Source organism: Magnolia sinica, chromosome 3, assembly GCF_029962835.1.
Source record: "Magnolia sinica isolate HGM2019 chromosome 3, MsV1, whole genome shotgun sequence".
NCBI classification, from domain to species: Eukaryota; Viridiplantae; Streptophyta; class Magnoliopsida; order Magnoliales; family Magnoliaceae; genus Magnolia; species Magnolia sinica.
Genome location: NC_080575.1, coordinates 104,958,064 through 104,977,889, shown reverse-complemented (window position 1 = coordinate 104,977,889; position 19,826 = coordinate 104,958,064). Strand labels below are relative to the sequence as shown.

The window sequence follows — 19,826 nt, the reverse complement described above, 5'->3', positions numbered from 1 at the left end:
CATGTTTTTTGAGAGACAACTCTCGTTGTCTGACCATAGCCCTTTACACAATACCATATAAATCACATTTTCTGATATAAACAGGTTTAATTGAATTCTTTTCTACAGTTTTCTAAATCCACATATTTTCTATCTACATAATGCACAGAATTTTGATTATACATTGCGTCTAATTTCTATTATTTTCTTAACAATTGTGAGTGTTTGAGAGGATTTTAGTTCACTTCATACATTTTGCATGAGTTGTGTAGCTCGGGCTTTAGCATGATGCACAGATTTTGAGATTCAGTTTCTTGAAATCACAAAGGACGAGCAGAACGATAAAGTAAGGGCGCGCATTTGAGATGCCTGGTAATTGGATTGAAACCATTTTGAGGCGGAACTAATCATTTGCGCATCTGGAGTCACTTAGGAAAATAGGAGCCGCAGGGGCAGGTGATCCATCCCAAAATACAGGTGTTTTGGTGGAGCATGTCCCATCCCTGTAAAGAGCAGAAACTTTCATGAAGTAACATTTAAAAATGGAAGTGATGCCGTGCACTTTTGTTTGCATCCCCCAGGGATTTTTATTTTTACATGAGAAATGATCTGATGCGAAGGTCATGATACATCCATTTTTTCCCAACACCGTACAAAACGTGGGCCGCATCATGATAATCACATGGTATGAAAATCAGGCTGATCCACATAGAACAGTGTACATCCTATCCGTACAAAAGGTGGGCCATACCCAAGTGATATCTGGTAAGAAAATCAGGCTAGTCCAGAGAGTGGGGCTAGACGTCAAATATCAATGAACACCAGAAGGTATGCCTTAGCAGACCGGTGTGGCCCACCCAATGAGTGGATTAGCCTCATTTTCCCACCAAGTCATCCAGGTGTGGCTTACCTTCTGAAAGGATAGGATATACTGCATATCTGATAAGCTGGCGGTAGAACAATGGTTCCATCCGAACTTATGATCGAGCCGCTGTATCTAATCATTTCTCTTTTTACATTTCTGGTTAGTACACGCCCTCTAGAATGAAGAACTGGAAACAATACCTGCGGAGGCGTATTTCATTACTAGGTCTGGGCAAAGAAATGAAATATGGTTATCTGCATTTCATTAGATTAATAGTTGCAATGAATTCTGATATATGATCCAACACGGTGACAATCATTGTTCTCCACAATTTCTTGTTTTGAAAATATCTCAGGAGAGTTTCAGAATTTGAGGGTTTTCTCAGGATATTCTTGCTTTAAAATTCTACATATATATTATGTAATGTTTATTTTAAAATTTTAAATAGATTTCCTGTTAATATTGCGATAAAGTTTGCATTAAAATAGCAGGAAAAAAACAGCTGAGATTTTGAAAACCTCATGATATCAACATGATAACACCATTGATTAACATATCATGAAATATGTGTTTCAACTATCGGTTATGTTTTTCACAACGCATCCAAACACACTCTAAGGTTGCATCCAGATGCATGAGTTGAATAAGTCAAGAGCACCCAGTTTAACCAAGAGAAGAAAGCCAAAAAAAAAATAAAAAATAATAATAATAAAATGGTGATTATTCCAAGTATTTACAATGAGGGAGTAGACCTCAAATTGCAGTTGCACTCTCTTCAGCAGGCATTTAAACCTTGGTTTTGAGATTCTGGGTGAGTCACACATGACTTGCCTGAGTCGACTCAGACTCAGTCCCTGATCTGGTTTGACACAAGTACTCCCGACTCAACTTGAGACTGGATTAGTCGGACTGAGTCACTGAGTCTTTTAATCATGATTTAAACAAAATATGGTTTGACTGCCTGAAGATGACAAAATAATGATGTTTCCTAGCATTCACAATGAGAAGTAGCTCCCAAATTGCAGCAGCATTCTCTATCATGACATTCCCAATAAAAGCTTTTGGAATTTAACTGATATGGGAATGATTCCCTATCATGACATTCCCAATAAAAGACAGAACATCCTTGATGAAGTTCAATAAAAATGAACCATCTTGAATATTTGAAGCCGATACCTCAAAAAGGCATTCAAAAACTTGAAAGCATTCAAGAAATAAGGCATAAAAAATCTGAGTAGCATTTTCCTCTCTCTAAAAAATACTTGAAATGGGACGTATCTCATTGTATTTTCCATTGCCTGCCTAAACCATGTCACATTTACGACAGCAATATACTCCCAAATCATGCACTCATTATTCTGTTTGAATCCTTGCACACAAACAAATTTTATGATGAAACAAGGATCAGTTGACAACATCAAGAACCAGTTTCCGTGACTTGAGAACAGACCACCTCAAGCGCCGGTAATAAGCAGCTTGGAGAAGAGCCAGCGACAGAACAAATATCCATTTGAAACCCATCTGCATACAAGAAGCACATATTTTTAAACAAGACCTCAAAAAAAGAAAAAAAAGATATATGAAGATTTGAAATGCAAAAGCCACACAGACGAGGTCGAATCTTGATTTACCAGCTTCCTCTCTTCCATCTCTGGTTCTGCTGCCCATGATAAAAATGTTACAACATCTTTTCCCATCTGCATTAACAGTTACAAATAGGTATTATCTAAGCTTCCAAATAATGAGGAATTTGGAAAAGAAAAAAAAAACATGTAATATACGGGCATTAACAGTTACAAATAGGTATTTTCTAAGCTTCCAAATTATGAGGAATTTGGAAAAGGAAAAAAAGAAGAAGCATGTAATATATGGGGATTTTTTACAGAACCTTGCAAGTTTAGAAGGATACCTGGGCTTCGGTTGCAGGAGTACCATCTTCATACTCAACAGCACCATCAATAAGCATTTTGGGCATAGCTATCGCACCGCCAGGAAAGTATGGATTGTAGTGCAACCCTTCTCGAATCTAGAAACCAGTCCAACAATGGTTCAATGGATTTATTAAAGAAAGATGGATTATAATCACTTGAGCATACATCACACCAATTACATTCACAAGAAAAATGCCCAAGCTTCTCAGAAAGTGAGAGAAAATCTCAACCAATTTTATATTACTGCTCTATCCTCTATATTCCCAAGAAGACACAAATACCACCCAAAAGTGATTATGCAACAGATTCAAGTAGAGAAAGTGAGGGATAGAAAAGCAAACATGAAAGAGGCAAGTGAAGAGGATATGAACAGAGTTGCACACTCGCTTCTAATACTCTCCATCTACTATTCACAATTTCTAAATTTCTAAACAGAGTGATTTGAATTAGCTTTTGTTGACTTGAGTATGGTACTGAATCTTCTGATAAGCTTAACTGGCTTGTGCTTGCCTCCTGATGATCACAGCTTCAATCCAGGTATGGTAAGATTGGCTCCAGCAAGAACAAGGCAGGGTCTGGGCTGCAAACCTCGCACGGTTTCCCCTTCGAAGAGATCAACAATTCCCATTTCTTGTCAGGATGCAGACTGCAGAGCTCACAATAGGATGTCAAAAATCTCAAGTTCAAGAATAACCACAAATATTGCTGGCCAGATGCTGTTTCAGGTGGTAAGATGCTGGTCCTAGTTGTAAGATGCTAAAGAGGTGAGCATAAGGATGCTAAAGGCAGGGCGCAGGAATACCGATCACACACCTGAATCATTGATTGCAGATGGCATATGAAGGTCATGGCTCAAATCGGCCACAAGAAAAGCCACATCAAACCCGAAAATAAAAAACTGACAGTTTCCTATTTTATCAGTACTGACAAGTTAAAACTGCCCCTTGCCCCATTTGGACAGACACACATGGATTTAAATTCTAGACAGTTCTTGACAGTATGGCCCATCTGCTCCATGCTAGCATTTTTTCTTTTTGCAAGGACAAGCCCTAATTTTCTGAAATGAAAACCATCACGAAACTGGGGCTCCTCCCCATAGAAAGATGAATAGAAAGCTGACATTGAGACCATCAGCGCTACTGACTGAAGCTGTTTGAGATTAGGGATCCTTCTTGGTTTTGGGAATGTAAACAGGCAATCAGAAATCTCTTTAGCAAGACAATTTTCAAGGTCCCTTTTCCCATAAACACCTTCCCATGCCACAACCATCATTTGCTGTCTTGGGTTTCTCAAATCCCCACTTTTTAGAGCTGGGGAGAGTGTAAACCTGACCAAGCCTCTTAAATTATAGAAAATCCCAGGAGGCAGTCAAGCAAATCCTTGCTAAGTTTGAGACCAAATGGCAAAGAACCAAGGGAGTAATGCAGAAATTATCATTAAATGATGCAGGACAATTAACCACTTGCTCTAAAAGCTCGAACCGTTAGAGCATGGCGAATCAATCCCTTTATCTCATAGCCCAGGCCCCACATCTCATAGGTTAGGACCTTGGCCGAACCCCCCTCGTGGGCCCCAAATCACATGGGTACCGCCTCATACGGGCCGCCCACCCCGAGTGTGTCCCTGCATCCCACAGGCTACCCCACTCGAGCCCGGTGTGAAATGCGCATTAATCACCCCTGTTGAGGAGTCTCGAACACGAGACCTCCCCCGTGGGCCCCACCCACCCCGAGTGTGCCCTTACATCCCACAGGCAACCCCACTCAAGCCCGGTGTGAAAATGCCCCTGCATTATTAAAGGTATCAATGGAGAGAAGAAGACAATGAAGTTGGACAAGGATAAAAATAGTAGTAATAATAATAAAGTATGGCGTGAAGGATGTTTGAAAAGCAGCCTGCATCATGGTTCCATGATGCACTCTCTTGAATGCATAATAGAGCAAGGGAAGTCACCTCCAGATCATCTAACAGGTAAAGGTACTGCCAGGTACACATCAATGAAGCACCAGGGACAAAACACAGATCCAAACATCGAAAAAATACATACAGCTGACTGCACAAACAGAAACAAAACTCAAAATTAGAGGATTTTTCTTTTCTTTTCTTGTTTTCATTTTTTTTTCCCAGATAGATAACTGGGCTCGAACACGAGACCTCAATTTTGAAATGCACCGTCTTCCGTTGAGCTAAGGCCTCAATCTCAACTCAAAATAGAGGGTTTACAGATCAGAATTATTAAATCAGGCAAACAGGATTTAAAGACCACTCTTGCAAAACAAATTGATGGCCAAGTAAAATAATAATTTGTATAATATATAAAAGCCAACAAATGTTGAAGGAAAAAGAAACCAACAGTATGAAATTATGGAAATGAATAATGTCAACAAATGAAGGTTAAAAATTATAATCAAATGGACATAAGATGTGGATTATCACTGTGATGGATACCATTAGAGATACATTCAGAGAGTGAGAGGGACAAGGGTGGCGAGAAACCTAAGCACGTGAGCAGGCACCGTGCATCGTGCCTACACTCAAGCGCGTTACATAAAGACAGGCCTCTAAAAAAAGGAGCCTAGGGACAAGGGCAACGTAATCAACGTGTGACCAAAGTATCAGACAGTTAATTGGTTTGTGGTCAGTCTGATCTAGAGAGTTCACGATTTGCTACATTCCCCTTGAAATTGATAGAAAAATAATGTAAACTAGCTACAGTTCACTAATTCAGTTTGCAGTTCGTGGGGTGAGAACAATATTGATCACTATGGTCTCAACTAAATGACTAACAAGCTCTACAAAAGCATGACAACATGCAGCTTGCTTCTGCAGTCCATTGTACAAGCTGCAAGCACGTTCCATTTGGTCAACAGCATGGCCAGAGGCGTCTAGATTTTGTTGAAACTGAGGAAATTTCAAGGTATCACGTCAAGCACAAGCAATTCCCTTGAATATACATATAAAATCAGAAGCCAGAAAATTACCGAAACACCAGCAGGAGGATCATGGTAGCCAGTGAGGAGAGCGAACACATAGTTCTGACCATTGTGTCGGGCCTGAAAGCATGTGAGGAGACTGGTATTGGATGAAGAATCATATGGGGTGATCAATGTAGAAAATCAACATCGATAGAGATAAGGGGTACCTTTGTAATGAGGCTCAGATCAGGAGGATATGCCCCTCCATTAGCAAACCTTGCTGCCTGTTCATTCGCATAGGGCTGAGGGAAACGATCACTTAACTTACCAGGACGGGTAAACATCTCACCTTCATCATTAGGCCCATCAACCACTTCAATCTCAGCTGCCATAGCCTTTGTCTCCTCCTCCGTATATGCCACACCAACAAGATCTCGATATGAAATCAGAGACATCGAGTGACAAGACGCGCAAACTTGTTGGTAAACTTGGTGACCACGCCGAATCCTGCTCATATGAAAGTTTGAAATCAGAAATAACAAAACTCATATACTGCAGTAATTGGTTAAAAAAATGCTTATTATGTGGTATTATAGCACTTGCAAATTCCATAATGCTGTGTCATTTCTTATCGTGCAAGAAATTCTGAGCATGTTATTAAGTTAGAATTAAGTACTAATAATGGAAATTAGGTCACTTTTTAACAAACATTGTTGTCTTGTACGAATGGTTCAACGGATACAGACAATTTTTCACTCACGATGCGTGGTCATAGGAACTAAGAATGCCACTGTGGGGCCAAGGATAGTTTGGACAAGCTAAGCCATGCTCCGCTTCATCAGCAGATGCTATGCTGGCGAAACTGAGAAGACCAGAAACACCCGCTCCAAGGAGTGCCAATGCTCTTAGGGACTTCATGCCGGCAGAACCAAATCCATCTTGATCCCTCTTCGACATAAATGATGACACTACAGGAGCTGCCTGCAGAATAAAATGCAGTCACCGTGAAGCAAACAATCATGAAACTCATACCTTTCTGGCACATTAGAGTCTACATAAAAGTTTCCATGTATCTCATAACATGCAACCTGAAAATCTATTAGTTATAGAACTTTTTCAATCATTAAGCCACCAACGCTGAACTCGGTATAAATGCTAATTGATAACAAAGAAACAGCCATGAGTCTATCAAAGGGCTATTGAAAATAACCTAGACAATGTCACGAAACTAAAAGGAAGCTATGACTACAGGTTTGTCAAAATAATTTCCCCAAAAGACTGTAAATTCATGTCAGCAGATGGTTTCATGAGTGCATTAAGGAAGAAATGAAAAAGTCAATACAGTTCTTTAAATACGATGTCTTTCACACGGTACCACGTAGGTTGGTGAAGGAAATATTACCATAGGTAAGTATATTTCTCTTCTTTTGCAGCGGCTAAAGCAATATGGGTCTTACTCCCAGTCCATTAATAATTAGTAATGAAGGGAAGACAAAAAGACAAAGAAATAGAAGATAACTATCTGCAAATTATGGAAACAGCCAAAATTTCCACATTTTCTGCTTCCAAATAATGCTTCCCAATGGACATGTGTAACAGCAGCACTGTTCAAGAATATGAAAACTTCACCAAAGATATCCACAATCTTTCACAAAGGATGACAATCTTCATCAGCCCACAGGAAGACATTAAAAAATTACATAAATAAATAGAGATATTTTTTGGTAGATAATGGAATTCAATTACCAAAAAGAGACACCATCCATTAAGGTAATAGATAAATCTCAACAACATACAGACGTTCAGATGACTTTAATTCAATGATCCTAACCATTTGATAGGTGACCCGTAGCACAGGAAGCCCAAGTTGGTTGTGAAAAATGGATGATTAATTTGGAACATCCATTATGTGATCCCTCCTTGGATTGCATATCTATATCAATAATTACTTTAATGAAACAATTCTAATAATTTGATCCATGGGCAACAAAAGGAACTACCTAAATTGGTTATAAAAAGATCTAATAATTGATCTTGACTGTTCAGACAGTAAGACCCAGCTTGGATTGAGAACATCTCCCAAGAATGTTTTTGATCGGACAATCTTAGCCATTTAAATGATAGGCAATTGAATGGACAGTTCTGGTCGATCATAACAGAAGGTCATAATACATTTAGACTGTTTACCGTGCCCCCCACCATGGATTGCGCATATCATCAAAGAGTCATTCCTACAGAAAATCCTAACCATTCGATCAATGGGCAACAAAACTGCCTGTACACGCCGATTACTAGGGCTAACCATCGATTTCCCAACCACCCTATGCACCCACATTTGATTGATTGTGGACCATTATGGCTTGTCTGGCTCAAGATATATTTCCCAATGGTTCAATCAATTCATGAATAGAGGAATTCATGGTGCTTTCCTAATCTCTCCATTAACTTGAGCTAGTTTACTAATTTGCTTGGACCTAGGTCATGAATTGGGTAAAAGGGAAGTGTCCAACCACCGGAACATCATACTTCATGAACTATGGAAGTAAAAATTACTAAATTCATGAATTTGGTGCTAAAATGAGTTTAAAGAAAAAGGAATTTGGTGTTGATCCACACACCCCTTTTGTTTCTCTCCATTTTAGATTTGCTTGATTTAAGGAAAGTTTCAGCTGGAGGTGAGTTTTCCACAAACTTTTGTTTATTTTAGGATCTTATACACTTTAGAAACCTCTAGCGAGGTAGTCAATTGAACTATGAGCATTTTAGATTAGAAAGTTTGAGTGTTAGAGTTGTTTAGATGATTCTTTATAATAAGGAAGGAAAGTACAGAAACAACAATACCATTAAGACAATGCATAAGCACTACTAACGCTGAGATCATTCCTAGTGATCCCCTCCTTAGCTTGCAAATCCATTCAACCATTTGCCTCCCGGTACAACACTAAAATAAACAGTAATGGAAGCAAGAATAACCCATATCACATTTGACCATGAAGTTGCATTTCTGAGGCAAGGTGATGAGGACATCACTTCACGGACACCCTTGCGTACGTATCAGAGGAGGAGGTGGGCCACAGTGATTTCCCCATGGCTAGGCGAGTATCCGTGATCGTGCCGAAGACCCCATGTGCATGTGTGAGCATCTGGAAGACCCTATACTGAGAAGATGCACATGGGTTAATTTATGGAGTGATCCAGACCGTTGGATTAGAGGGACGTAACGATTGGGCCGTTGGATCACATGATTGGGCCATTGATCGTGGATCGTCCACACTAGTTTTTTTTAAAGATTTTATCAACATTATAGGATTTATTTTTGTTCATGTTATGTTTGGACATCATTATGAGTGTTTTAGTTGATTTTAGTTAGACTAGGGCTATTTTCATCAAAATTCACAAAACATGTCGTTAATTGTAATTTTTCAACTTTCTTAAAGCTATAAAAAGAGGGTGGGTGTGACCCTCTCCCTCATGAGGTTTTGTGATTAGAGAGAGAGAGAGAGAGAGAGAGAGAGAGAGGACTCTTGCTTGTTCTTTTTCTATCTTTATGCGATTTGAAGATACTTCCATGCGATTTGAAAGGGAGATTGGTGCGAGACTAATCTTCATCAACGGAGGTGCGAGGTCTCCATTTATCCTTACATAACCATCTTTTTTTCCCTCCATCAAAGTATTGTCTTCAAGTTATTTGATTCTCACAACCTAAGCCTTCGTCTTCTCCTAAACCCCTTTCTTCCATTCCCAAAACCATAACCCTAAATCTAAAATCTCTAACTTTCCTACTATCTCAAATTACCCAAAACCCTAATTTTTACCTTAGGTCGTATTAGGCGAGACCAGTGTTTCAAATAGTGCCCGTAGCGTACGCTACGTAGTGTAGCATGGTCGTAGCGCTACGTCGTGTCCCAAATAGCGTAAATCCCCTGTAGCATATGCTACGGGGGTCGAAGCGTACGCTACAGCTATGTAGCGCGTAGCGTCTGTAGCGTAAGCTACAATATATTTTTTTACTGTTTTATTTTTTTATTCTTTTTTCACGTTTTCTTTGTTTCTAATGTTGAGGAATGTAACACTGTATTGTACTTGATACTTTTAACCTATAGGATTTTTATTTCTTTTCATAATTGTGACTTGCGGTTTCAATTAGACATTATTAATTAAAGTGGTTTGCTTAGAAAGTTGTTGATGTGATAATTATTTAATTTGGCTTATACATGTGGATTGGCTTTTGATAAATGATAACTAATAACTTTTTTGAACATGCTTATAATTTATAAAATGAATCATCTTTTAGGCATTTTTATATTTTTTTCCTTTTTTTTCACTATTTATTATATTTGTACTATTTTTAAATTAAAAAATAGAAGTACGTGTAGCTTACGCTTCATGCTACATATTTACGCTACAGCTATAGAGGGCTATGCGCTACGCATCACGCTACCGCTATTTAAAACACTAGGCGAGACAACCAGCCCCTTGAGATCTTCCACTGAAATAGGAAGCAACTATGCCACTTCAAATTAGATTAAAAGAGAAGACTTTTTATGCCACTTAAAAAAGAGTTGTACCAATGTTGCCTTCTTCCAACCAAGGTATCATGTGTCGGTTGGTGTATTGAAATTTGAATAGCTAGCTTGCTAGCTGATATGATACTGCCCTCGAACGGCTGACTTTTGTTTTGGAAAAAAAAAATCTCAAAATTTATTGGTCAAATTCTGAAAAATGTGAAGATGCCAAATATGTTCCCTTTTTTTTTTTTTTCCTAATTGAACACAAACCAAGCATGATTGGATGGATTTGGGCCCATTCTATATAAATCCAATAAAAAAAAAAGATGGAAAATTGAAAAAGTGATGGTTTACCCCTTCTTTTGATATTTCCCAAAATAGTCCACTCCACGTTAATACATAATCCCACTCAAATTTTGTGTTTTGATCCTCAAAATAGGCCTAGACCTGGTTTAAAATTATTTTCATGCTTCCTTCAATGTTGAAATGAATAAAGAAGATTAAAAATAAAATAAAATTGAGAGAATTTAAAATAAAACTTTCATAATGACCTCTTTATGGTCAAATCCTCTTGTAACGGTTGTATTAGCCCCATAACGGTGTCAATATTGGGCATATCGGCCAATACAACCCATTTTTCTTAACAAACCAATTCAACCCCATGGCTCGTAACAAGTGACCACAACTATACGGCCCAATACAGAGTTTTTTTTTTTTTTAATAACGGACCAACTCACCCTCGTGTCATGCAACAAAGGTGACCACTTCCATTACATAATGGCCAATAAGGCTATGAAGTACCCATTTTTTAATAACATGCTTCCAACACATGAAGCAAATATTCAAAAGGGCCACACTTTTGAGGTTGTTCAAAGTAAGGATTTTTTAATACTAAAATAAGCCAACCAACAAATCTTCCTAAAGAGGTGGCGTAAGAGAAAACCAAACATTGGGAAAGGCAGGATTAGGGAATTGAGTAAGACATATCATCTTAAAATTTAAGAAGGCTCTCGTAGAGAAAGAGCCATTTATAAAGGGTTCCAAATTCTCCCAATGGTCTCGTTTACTTGGGAGATGAATGCTGTGAAGCATATCAAGGAGCTCTTCAACTCCACCTTGAAATCCTGAAAATTTCAAATGAAGGAGAGGTTCCATGCAAACTTTCCACCATAAAATTTATAACAGACCTTTTGATGCAGGACAATCAACCACTAGCTCTAAAAGCTCGAACTGATAGAGCATGGCGAATTAATTCCTTTATCTTATAACCCAGGCCCTACATCGCATGGGTTAAGACCTCGGCCGAATCCCCCTCGTGGGCCCCAAATCACACGGGTACCGCCCAACCCGGTGTGTCCCGCATCCCACAGGCTACCCCACTTGAGCCCGGTGTGAAAATGCCCCTGCATTAATCATCCCCGGTAAGGAGTCTCGAACACGAGACCTCCTGATCTGATACCACTTTGATGCAGGACAATCAACCACTTGCTTTAAAAGCTCAAACTGATAAAGCATGAAGAATTAATTCTTTTATCTCATAGCCCAGGCTCCACATCGCATGGGTTAGGACCTCGGCTGAACCCCCCTCGTGGGTCCCAATTCACGTGGGTACCGCCTTACATGAGCCACCCGCCTCACACGGGCTGCCCACCCCAAGTGTGTCCCCGCATCCCACAGGTTACTCCGCTCAAGCCCGGTATGAAAATGCCCCTGCATTACCTTTATAGGATTATTTTTTTATTAGCATTCTTTATAGGGATGTTCCTAGAACAGGTGAGGATCTTCGAAACAGTCGAGCATGTGTATCCTTCTCAAACAAAAGCTACTTCCAAACCATAGATCTCCAACCCATTCTTCATCATCTCCTCACCCTTTTAGAGATGTCGCCAAGCTTCAAAGCCATTCCAAATGAAAGAAACACCACTCCTTAACATATTGGCTGGTACCTAACCCCTTTCCTTGTCCCAATATTTGCTTGCAATGACCTTTCTCAACCTCTTGCTCTTGCCCAAAGCTCCCCCACCATTGGAAGAGTAAAGCCCTATTCTTCTCTCATCTTGCTAATCTCGTTCCTACCTTCCCATTATGGCTTCTGGACATCCTCCTAATTGATTAGATACAATTTATGACCTCCTCTTCCTTGCCAAACAAAATCAATTTGGAGCTTTTTAGAGTGCCTTGCCAACTTTGATAAGATTTCGAAAAGGGATAAACACTAAGCAGGGAGGTTTTTCGTTTGCAAGATTGGACTTGATAATGGTGATGCAATCACCAAGGAAAGAAAATGACTTTTCTGAGATGTTACGGACCAAAGGGGAGAAATGAATTCAAGGTGATTCTTTATCATCATCATCATCATTCTATGCCTTATGCCCTTATCCCAACTAATTGGGGTCAGCAACGTGATATGTAATGCCATATAGTTTGGATTGATGTTGGAAGTTATGGCATAAGTTTGACACCGACTGCCAACCTGACGCAACCCTCCTTTATTTGGGCTGGGGATTGGCAATGAGAGCATAAACTCCCACAGGCACAATATAATAGACTATTACATGGGTTGATTACCGTCAAACGCTTCTGATAATTTATTACATACGTTGATTACAATCAACAAGTTTCAAGATGATTTTTATAATTATTGAAATTTTAAAGGTCAATGCCTATAATTTGAAGTGAAAACTCTGCCTAGATGCCATGCTACATGTCATGGTCTCAAGCCTGAGCAAAGGAAAGGGTTGTTGTCAAGTCCGCAGGCGATCATCAAACTTTTGCTAAGCAATCTTGAGAATCGTCCAACCCCAGATATATAGATAGACAACGCTATGACAATGATGATAATGAAATTAAATTCTTTTGAGTTCTTCCTCATAGCTTTATGCCACATAGGTGAAATTCATCCCTCATAAGTTATCTCTCTCCTTTTGTTTCATGGAATTGTTTGCGGGATTATGGAGTCCATTGATAAAGATTCATCTCTTCTTTCTTCACACTGCTAAATAAAATGATGTCCTTTGTATTGGTTTTCAAATTAACCAGGAAGCTTAGAATAAATAAGAACAAGACCTAGATCTAAAAATCTAGATGTGGCCATTGTGATATTGTTTTCAATACCTGCACTACCTATCTAATTCTTGTGCATAGGCATGAGAATTTTTTGTTTTTGTTTTTGAGGATAATGGAAATTTTATTAAAGGCCAACCGGCAAAAGCTTACGAGAAAAGAATACAAGACAAAGGAAAGAAGGAACACTAAAAGGAAAAGCTCTCAAGCCAATTGCTTCAGAAGAGAAGGCCACTTAAAAACAAGGGCTGAAATATTAGTTATAACCGCTTCGACTAAAGAAGAAGCATTTCTCAAGCAACGTCTATTCCTTTTGGACCAAACAACCCACCACATTGCCAAAAGGGTTATGTGCCAACGAAACCCATCCTTGATAACCGAGCCTCGTTTGTGCCAAGCCCATGGGAGATCTTTGACATTATTTGGCATTAGCCATGATGGGTTGAAGGAAGAAAGAACAACTGACCATAGCTTGGAAATGAAGGAGCAAGAAATGAAAAGACGATCAACTTTTTCATCAACTTGATGGCAAGGAAAGCATCTCTTTGGAATGATGAGAGATCGCCTTTGCAAGTTGTCTATCGTTAAGACTCTCTCTCTCTCTCTCTCTCTCTTCCCACGAACCACGTGAAGGCCGCTACCTTGGGGTGAATAGCATAGGATCAAAAATGAAAAGCATGTCCAACCCCTCCTGCCAAGAGAGGGGGAAGCAATTTATAAAAGAAACTTGTAGAAAAATGCCTTGACCTATGAGCGATCCAAACCATTTCATCTTCAACACCAGGGGAAGTAATGAGGAGGAGCTTATCTTGAAGAGCAAGGCATTCTGCCATTCCCTGATCCAATAGACCTCTTCTGCAAGGAGTCCAACATACAGTGGAGTCCCTAACCGGAAAGCAGTTCGCCACTGTAGTGTCTAGAGAGGGAGCAAGACAAGCTAGATAAAGATAGGCTTGAGATAGAGGAAGCTCACAAAACCACACATCCTCCCAAAATCTGACTCTAGTCTTGTCACCAACGAAGAAGGAAATACTTGTCTTGAAGTCATTCTTGAGCAACATGATTGACTTTCAAGTGTTAGAAGCCCTATATAGGGAGGACTCCTTAACTTCCCAACCCCCGAAGTGGGGTAGATGTTTGACACACATCACGGTGGGGCCCACACAGCTCGACCTCATAACACCATTTCCCTATATATATATATATATATATAGTCATGCTCACCTGTGCACCTTTGCACACATGGCATGGGTGTCTAATCCGAACGGTCCATGTGATGCGGAATCCCATGAAACCTAAAGTGCCAAATTTTCACCATGCTCTAAAATTCTGGTGGGCCATAGAAAAGAGAAATGCAAATCAAGGGAGGAAACTGTTTTCATTTTTCATGGCCCACCAAAGTTTTGGATCAAAGTAAAAATTGGGCCCGGGGGGTTTTAAGAGGTGCTGCTTCAAGTGGACCGTTTGGATCTGGAGAGCAATTGAGCGTTTGGCTATATATATGTGTGTGTGTGTGTGTGGGGAGGAAGGTTCTATGCGGTTGAGTTCATGGGAACTTCCCATGAGGTCGAGCTGTGTGGGGCCCACCATGATGCGTGTTGAACATCTACCCCATCAGTCAAATGCACCATTCCATGGTGGGTCTAAGGCTTAAAAATCAAGTCAATCCGTGACTTGTGTGGGCCACACCACATACAAAAGTTGAGAGGGGTTACCCTCCATTAAAACATTCATAATCATTTTTTGGGCCCACAGAGATGTGGTTCACAAATGCAGCCCATCCATTATGTACTGTAGATATTTAAATCAATGAGCCTTATAATAATTTACCAATTAAGAAAAAAAAAAAAAAAAAGCAACAACAAAGAACATGGTGCTCCTGGGCAAATGGCTTTTGGAGATTCTCGATGGAAGGAAACAATTTGTGGAGGTAGGTGCTTAGCGCTAAATATGGATCTAATATTAATGGTTGGGACATTTGTATCAGGCCTTCCCATAGCGTGTTTGGAGTTTGGGTGCACTATTCAATTGAATTGCGATTATGAGTCTAGAAAACAGCCAAACTACAATTTTGTTAGTTTGCATTTATATTGAGAGGATGAGTTCCAAAGTGCAATTGTGTTAAAGAGAGCAGCACTGCTAGCTGGAGGTAGAAAAGGAAAGATGGGTTGCAAATCACTGGCTAGAGGCAGGGTTTTTTTTCTTTTCTTTTCTTTGGGGGATGGTAGAGAGCCCTTGCAGGGTGCAATGCTTCTCTCTCTCTCTCTCTCTCTCTCTCTCTCTCTCTCGCGCATGACAACGGGGTGTCCCCGCCCCTTTTTAAGGCGAGACTAATCCCGGCGCATGCACACAATCACCCACTAACCACGTGCATTGGGTAAAGCACGGGGATGGGAATTGAACTCACATCTGTGGGTGCAATGCTTCTCTAATAGAGAAATTTTAAAAAATATAGCCGATACCCTATAATTCAATCACCCGTGATATGAAACATGGCATTTTGCCAGGTTTCAAAGTGCAACTGAAAGCTATATAGACATTACAGGCTGTAAAGTCTTTACAAGCAATTAGAGCAGCCCCTGTAATCAGATGGTTTAGATTGAGTTACAAGTCTGCCACATGTATAATGGTTTTATTTGTGCATGTAGTCATTATGCTCCACTAGATATCATGTTTAAAACTTTTAATTGTTATTAATTTGACAATAGCTCATGGTTAATTCTTTATATTCAGTACTTCATCCTCATAAAAGGGCGTTTGAATTAGCGAGCCCATTTCTGTGGCCCACATAATGCTTGGTTTAGCATAAGGATCAGCTTTGGGTGGGCTCAACCCAATGATCCATCTTAAATGAAGCCCTTATATTTCTATTTGAAAATTTTAAAGAGATTTACCACTCCAAGCTATGTCTGACGTGAAAACCTTGTTAGGGGCTGTAAACACTTTCCAGGTTATCCAAACACAAAAAACTGTTTACTTGTAAACAATTTACAACTTAAAGACAAACATGACAGATTGTAAAGTGTTTACAACTTAAAACTTTACAGGCATCCAAACGACCCGTAACAGGTTGGACTCAGAAGGAACATGGCTCCAATTAGCAGACTACTTATATGAATGCCACTGTACCAGGAAACCTCGTCATTTTTTTTTCTCTCATTTTCTTAATTAAACTAATCCTCCAAATCTAATTCATTTGTACATCCAGACGCAGCAAAAAACCAAATTACAATCAACTCAAGATCAGCTCAACCAGTATTATAGATATGTCATACATTGAAAAAGAACGTATGATAACAATTGGTATAAAGCTGTTAAAATAAACGATTTTAAAGATCTCTCACAATGATTCTCCAACTAATAATCAAAAAAATAAAAATAAAAATCCAACTTTCAGGGTTTTGAAAAGTGATACAAAATTCGATTTAGGGTTTGAGAATGATAAGGCAATCGGTGAATACTGAGATTGATGGTGGCTATGATGCCATGGACAATGAAGCAAGATTCTTACTGTAGTAGATTGCGACTGAAATCTTCTACTCAGAAGCTGACTAATGGCTCTTCCGGACGCCATTAGAATCGATTTCTCCGTGAAAAGAGAAAAGACACGGAAGTACTCTGCGGAGGAAAGAAGAGGGCGAAATGAAAATCTAGATTTTGAAGCGTATGGGATTGCGATTTGCAGATAGTGAGAAGAGATCTGAAAGAGAAGGAGATTGGATTTTCTCGTCTTTTCTATTACCTGGTTAGGATTGGTGGAGAAGATGAAAGAGAACCCTAGAAAACGAATTTTCGATCCCACAGGAGAGATTACTAATGTTCGGGTAAACCAGGTGGAAGGGTAGTTTGGTAATTTTCCGAAAAACCGGGAACGATTCTCTACTCTCCCTGTCAATGGGAAAACTTTAATACTCTGGCAGTGTCGAATGATACGCAGGCACTTAGAAAGGAAGCGGATTAGCAGCTTAGCGGGTGTTACCTTACCGTGGGGCCCACTTGATGAATTTGTTTCATATCCACGCCGCACATCTTCTTTCATCTCATTTAAGATGTTATCCCAAAACTTAAGCAGATCCAAATCTCGGGTGGACCATACCACTGAAGAAAGTGATGAATGACCGTTAAAAGCTTTTTTAACCCAGAAAGTTTTGGATTAAGCTAATCTTTGTATTTTTCCTTCATCCAGGTTGACCTTATAAACCATAGGGATGACAAATAAACATTAAGGATCTGCTGACCGCTTATCTTGGGAAGTTTTAAATGATGATTGTTCAATCATCACTGTTTTTTGTGGTGTGGGCAACCTGAGAATTGGATGTGGTTAATGTTGCGGATCACGTTCTAGAATGGGATGCAAAAACGAATGGACGGAGTGGATACACAACATATCATCAAGGTGGGCCAGTAGGGGTAACACCCACTAAGCTGTCACCCGGGTAACCCCTAATCCGCGCCCACTTACAGAAATCGCATGCGGGGCATACAAGTTATTCAATTTAAACCGTTCAAAATATGGGTCCCAATCAAAATGTACGATGAACGAAAAGCTGACTATCGGATTGGTGGACTATATTGGACGGATAGAAATGAAAAGCATTCAAAGGTCCTATCTCAACAAGCAAAGCGTCCACGGATTAGAGAGGTTAAGATTGCTCAACCGATCTGATTTTGTTCCTGTGACTGAGAGAGTTATTTCCACAATTTAGCCGGTATAACTTGGTTAATATATGCCAAGTGTACATTTATTTAACGCCCGTGTCTTAAGTGTCATGCTCCGTCGGAGTATCAAATAACTCCTGTAGTGATCCGTGATCGGTCTAAGGTTTAGGTCCGGGCTTGCACTTTGGAGTAGAATAACTGTGATGGCTTTGATCGTCCGCAGCGAAATCGAACTGCGTACTGAGCGTGCTTTATCGTACTCAGTAACTCTGTTGGCCCCACTCTGAATGTATGTCGTTTATCCATGCCGTCCATCCGTTTTTCCAGCTCATTTTAGGGGTTGAGCCCAAAATTAAAGAATATCCAACAGTGGGAATAATAATTTTTGCCGTTGAAACCATCCTAGGGCCCACAGTGATGTTGATTTGTTTTCCAAAATTTTCATAAGATCAAACGGACATGGATGAAGGGAAAACACATATATCAGCTCGATCCAAAACATCTTAGCCCTCAAGAATTTTTCAACGGTAAACTTTCAATTGAAACTATTTCCTATAGCGTGGTCCACTTAAGCTTGTTATATGCTTCATTTTTGGGTCAAAAAAGTCCTAACATTATCTGTTAAATGACGGTGGACCTGACTGAGTTTACTCAGTATGCACTACGGTTACGTCCGTAGCATTCTCGGAGGGCAATTTTGCCTTTCGCCAACTTTGAAGGCCAAAGACGCTGCCAATCTTCAAGCGCCAAACACGGATACACCACCATGTGTGCATGTGTCCCGTGGATGCAGAAAACTGGTTCACCCTCACAGTGCTCCCAACACTTGCGCCGAGCACCATAAGCTTGCATGGGAGGAAAGTAAAGGAGACCTTGGCAAGAGCAGAGACCCTTCGAAGCTAAAGTTAGGCTAAAAATCTTGGTCTAAGTAATGTAGGTGGGTTTCAGATGAGAGATTTTGCGTACCTATTCTTATAGATGTGTCTCTTATTTATACCATTTGATTGAAGTTAATGTGCCCATCATTCTCGGCACAATCTCTGCCATTATGCGGGAGTTGTATGACTGAAGACGTTGGTGGTTACCCTGAGATTGTGCGCCGAATATTGCTCCTTACGTGCGTTACTGGAGTTGGTTCCCGAGCATGATTGTAGGTCGAGTCCCATCCAGGTCGATTTTGTAGTTTGAATCCTACCTAGTGGTCGAGCTCAGTCACCTGATGATGAGGATCTGGTCAGGGTCGACGGTTGGAATGTGTAATGGCTTTTTCTGAGTTCCAGGTTGATGTGAAAGCTCTACAAAAGAACTTAACAGTCGGGCACTATCTCAACTGATCGTTTGGACTTAAGCAGAGTAGATGAGTTGAGCACAACTATCCCTGGCTGGGCTCGGATCACGTCAGGTTGGCTATAGACAGGTATATTCCGGTTGTTCCCAATCAATTTGATCTGAATCGTCCGAGCCCATATATCACCATGCATTGGATGCATTGGACCTTTGTAGCTTCGATATCTTGCTCATTTGGCTGAGCAACCTAGAATGAAGCTCGGTCGAGAGTGTCTTTCATATTTTACTCCAGGGTCATAGACACTGAAATTGCCAAAACTCCACCAAGCTGTATACAACGAGCAGAGCCATTTTGCCCACAACATGTCCCATGATAAAAATCGAACCTCTGCACTCACGGTTCAGGTAACATGCACGTCCGTATATAGCTGATTATCTTTTCTCTTACCGTACATTTCTTTTGCATTCACCCGGCCTTCGTTATTAGAACAAGGTTTGTCTAGTATCCCCAACGCTAGTGTGCTAGCTACTGTTAAAGCTCCATGGCCCCACTATGATGCATATGTTATATCCACGCCCCACATCCATTTCGCTAGCTTATTTTAGGCATGAGTCCAAA

General features: G+C 40.0%; 1 protein-coding gene across 2 annotated transcripts; it reads right to left on the bottom strand.

Annotated features, from left to right (window-relative positions):
- Window positions 1-2,066: 2,066 nt before the first annotated feature.
- LOC131240533 (cytochrome c1-2, heme protein, mitochondrial-like) lies at window positions 2,067-17,159 on the bottom strand. Of its 2 annotated transcripts, XM_058238813.1 has the most exons (8): window positions 17,004-17,159; window positions 16,773-16,879; window positions 6,451-6,671; window positions 5,918-6,197; window positions 5,757-5,828; window positions 2,754-2,870; window positions 2,476-2,541; window positions 2,067-2,365 (listed from the first exon to the last, which is right to left on the bottom strand). In XM_058238813.1, the coding sequence occupies exons 2-8, from the start codon at window positions 16,833-16,835 to the stop codon at window positions 2,249-2,251; spliced, it is 936 nt and encodes a 311-aa protein (XP_058094796.1). In that variant the 5' UTR covers window positions 16,836-16,879; window positions 17,004-17,159; the 3' UTR covers window positions 2,067-2,248. The 2 variants fall into 2 exon arrangements, with proteins under 2 accessions (XP_058094796.1, XP_058094795.1); XM_058238812.1 differs by having other exon boundaries at window positions 16,773-17,120.
- Window positions 17,160-19,826: the final 2,667 nt, after the last annotated feature.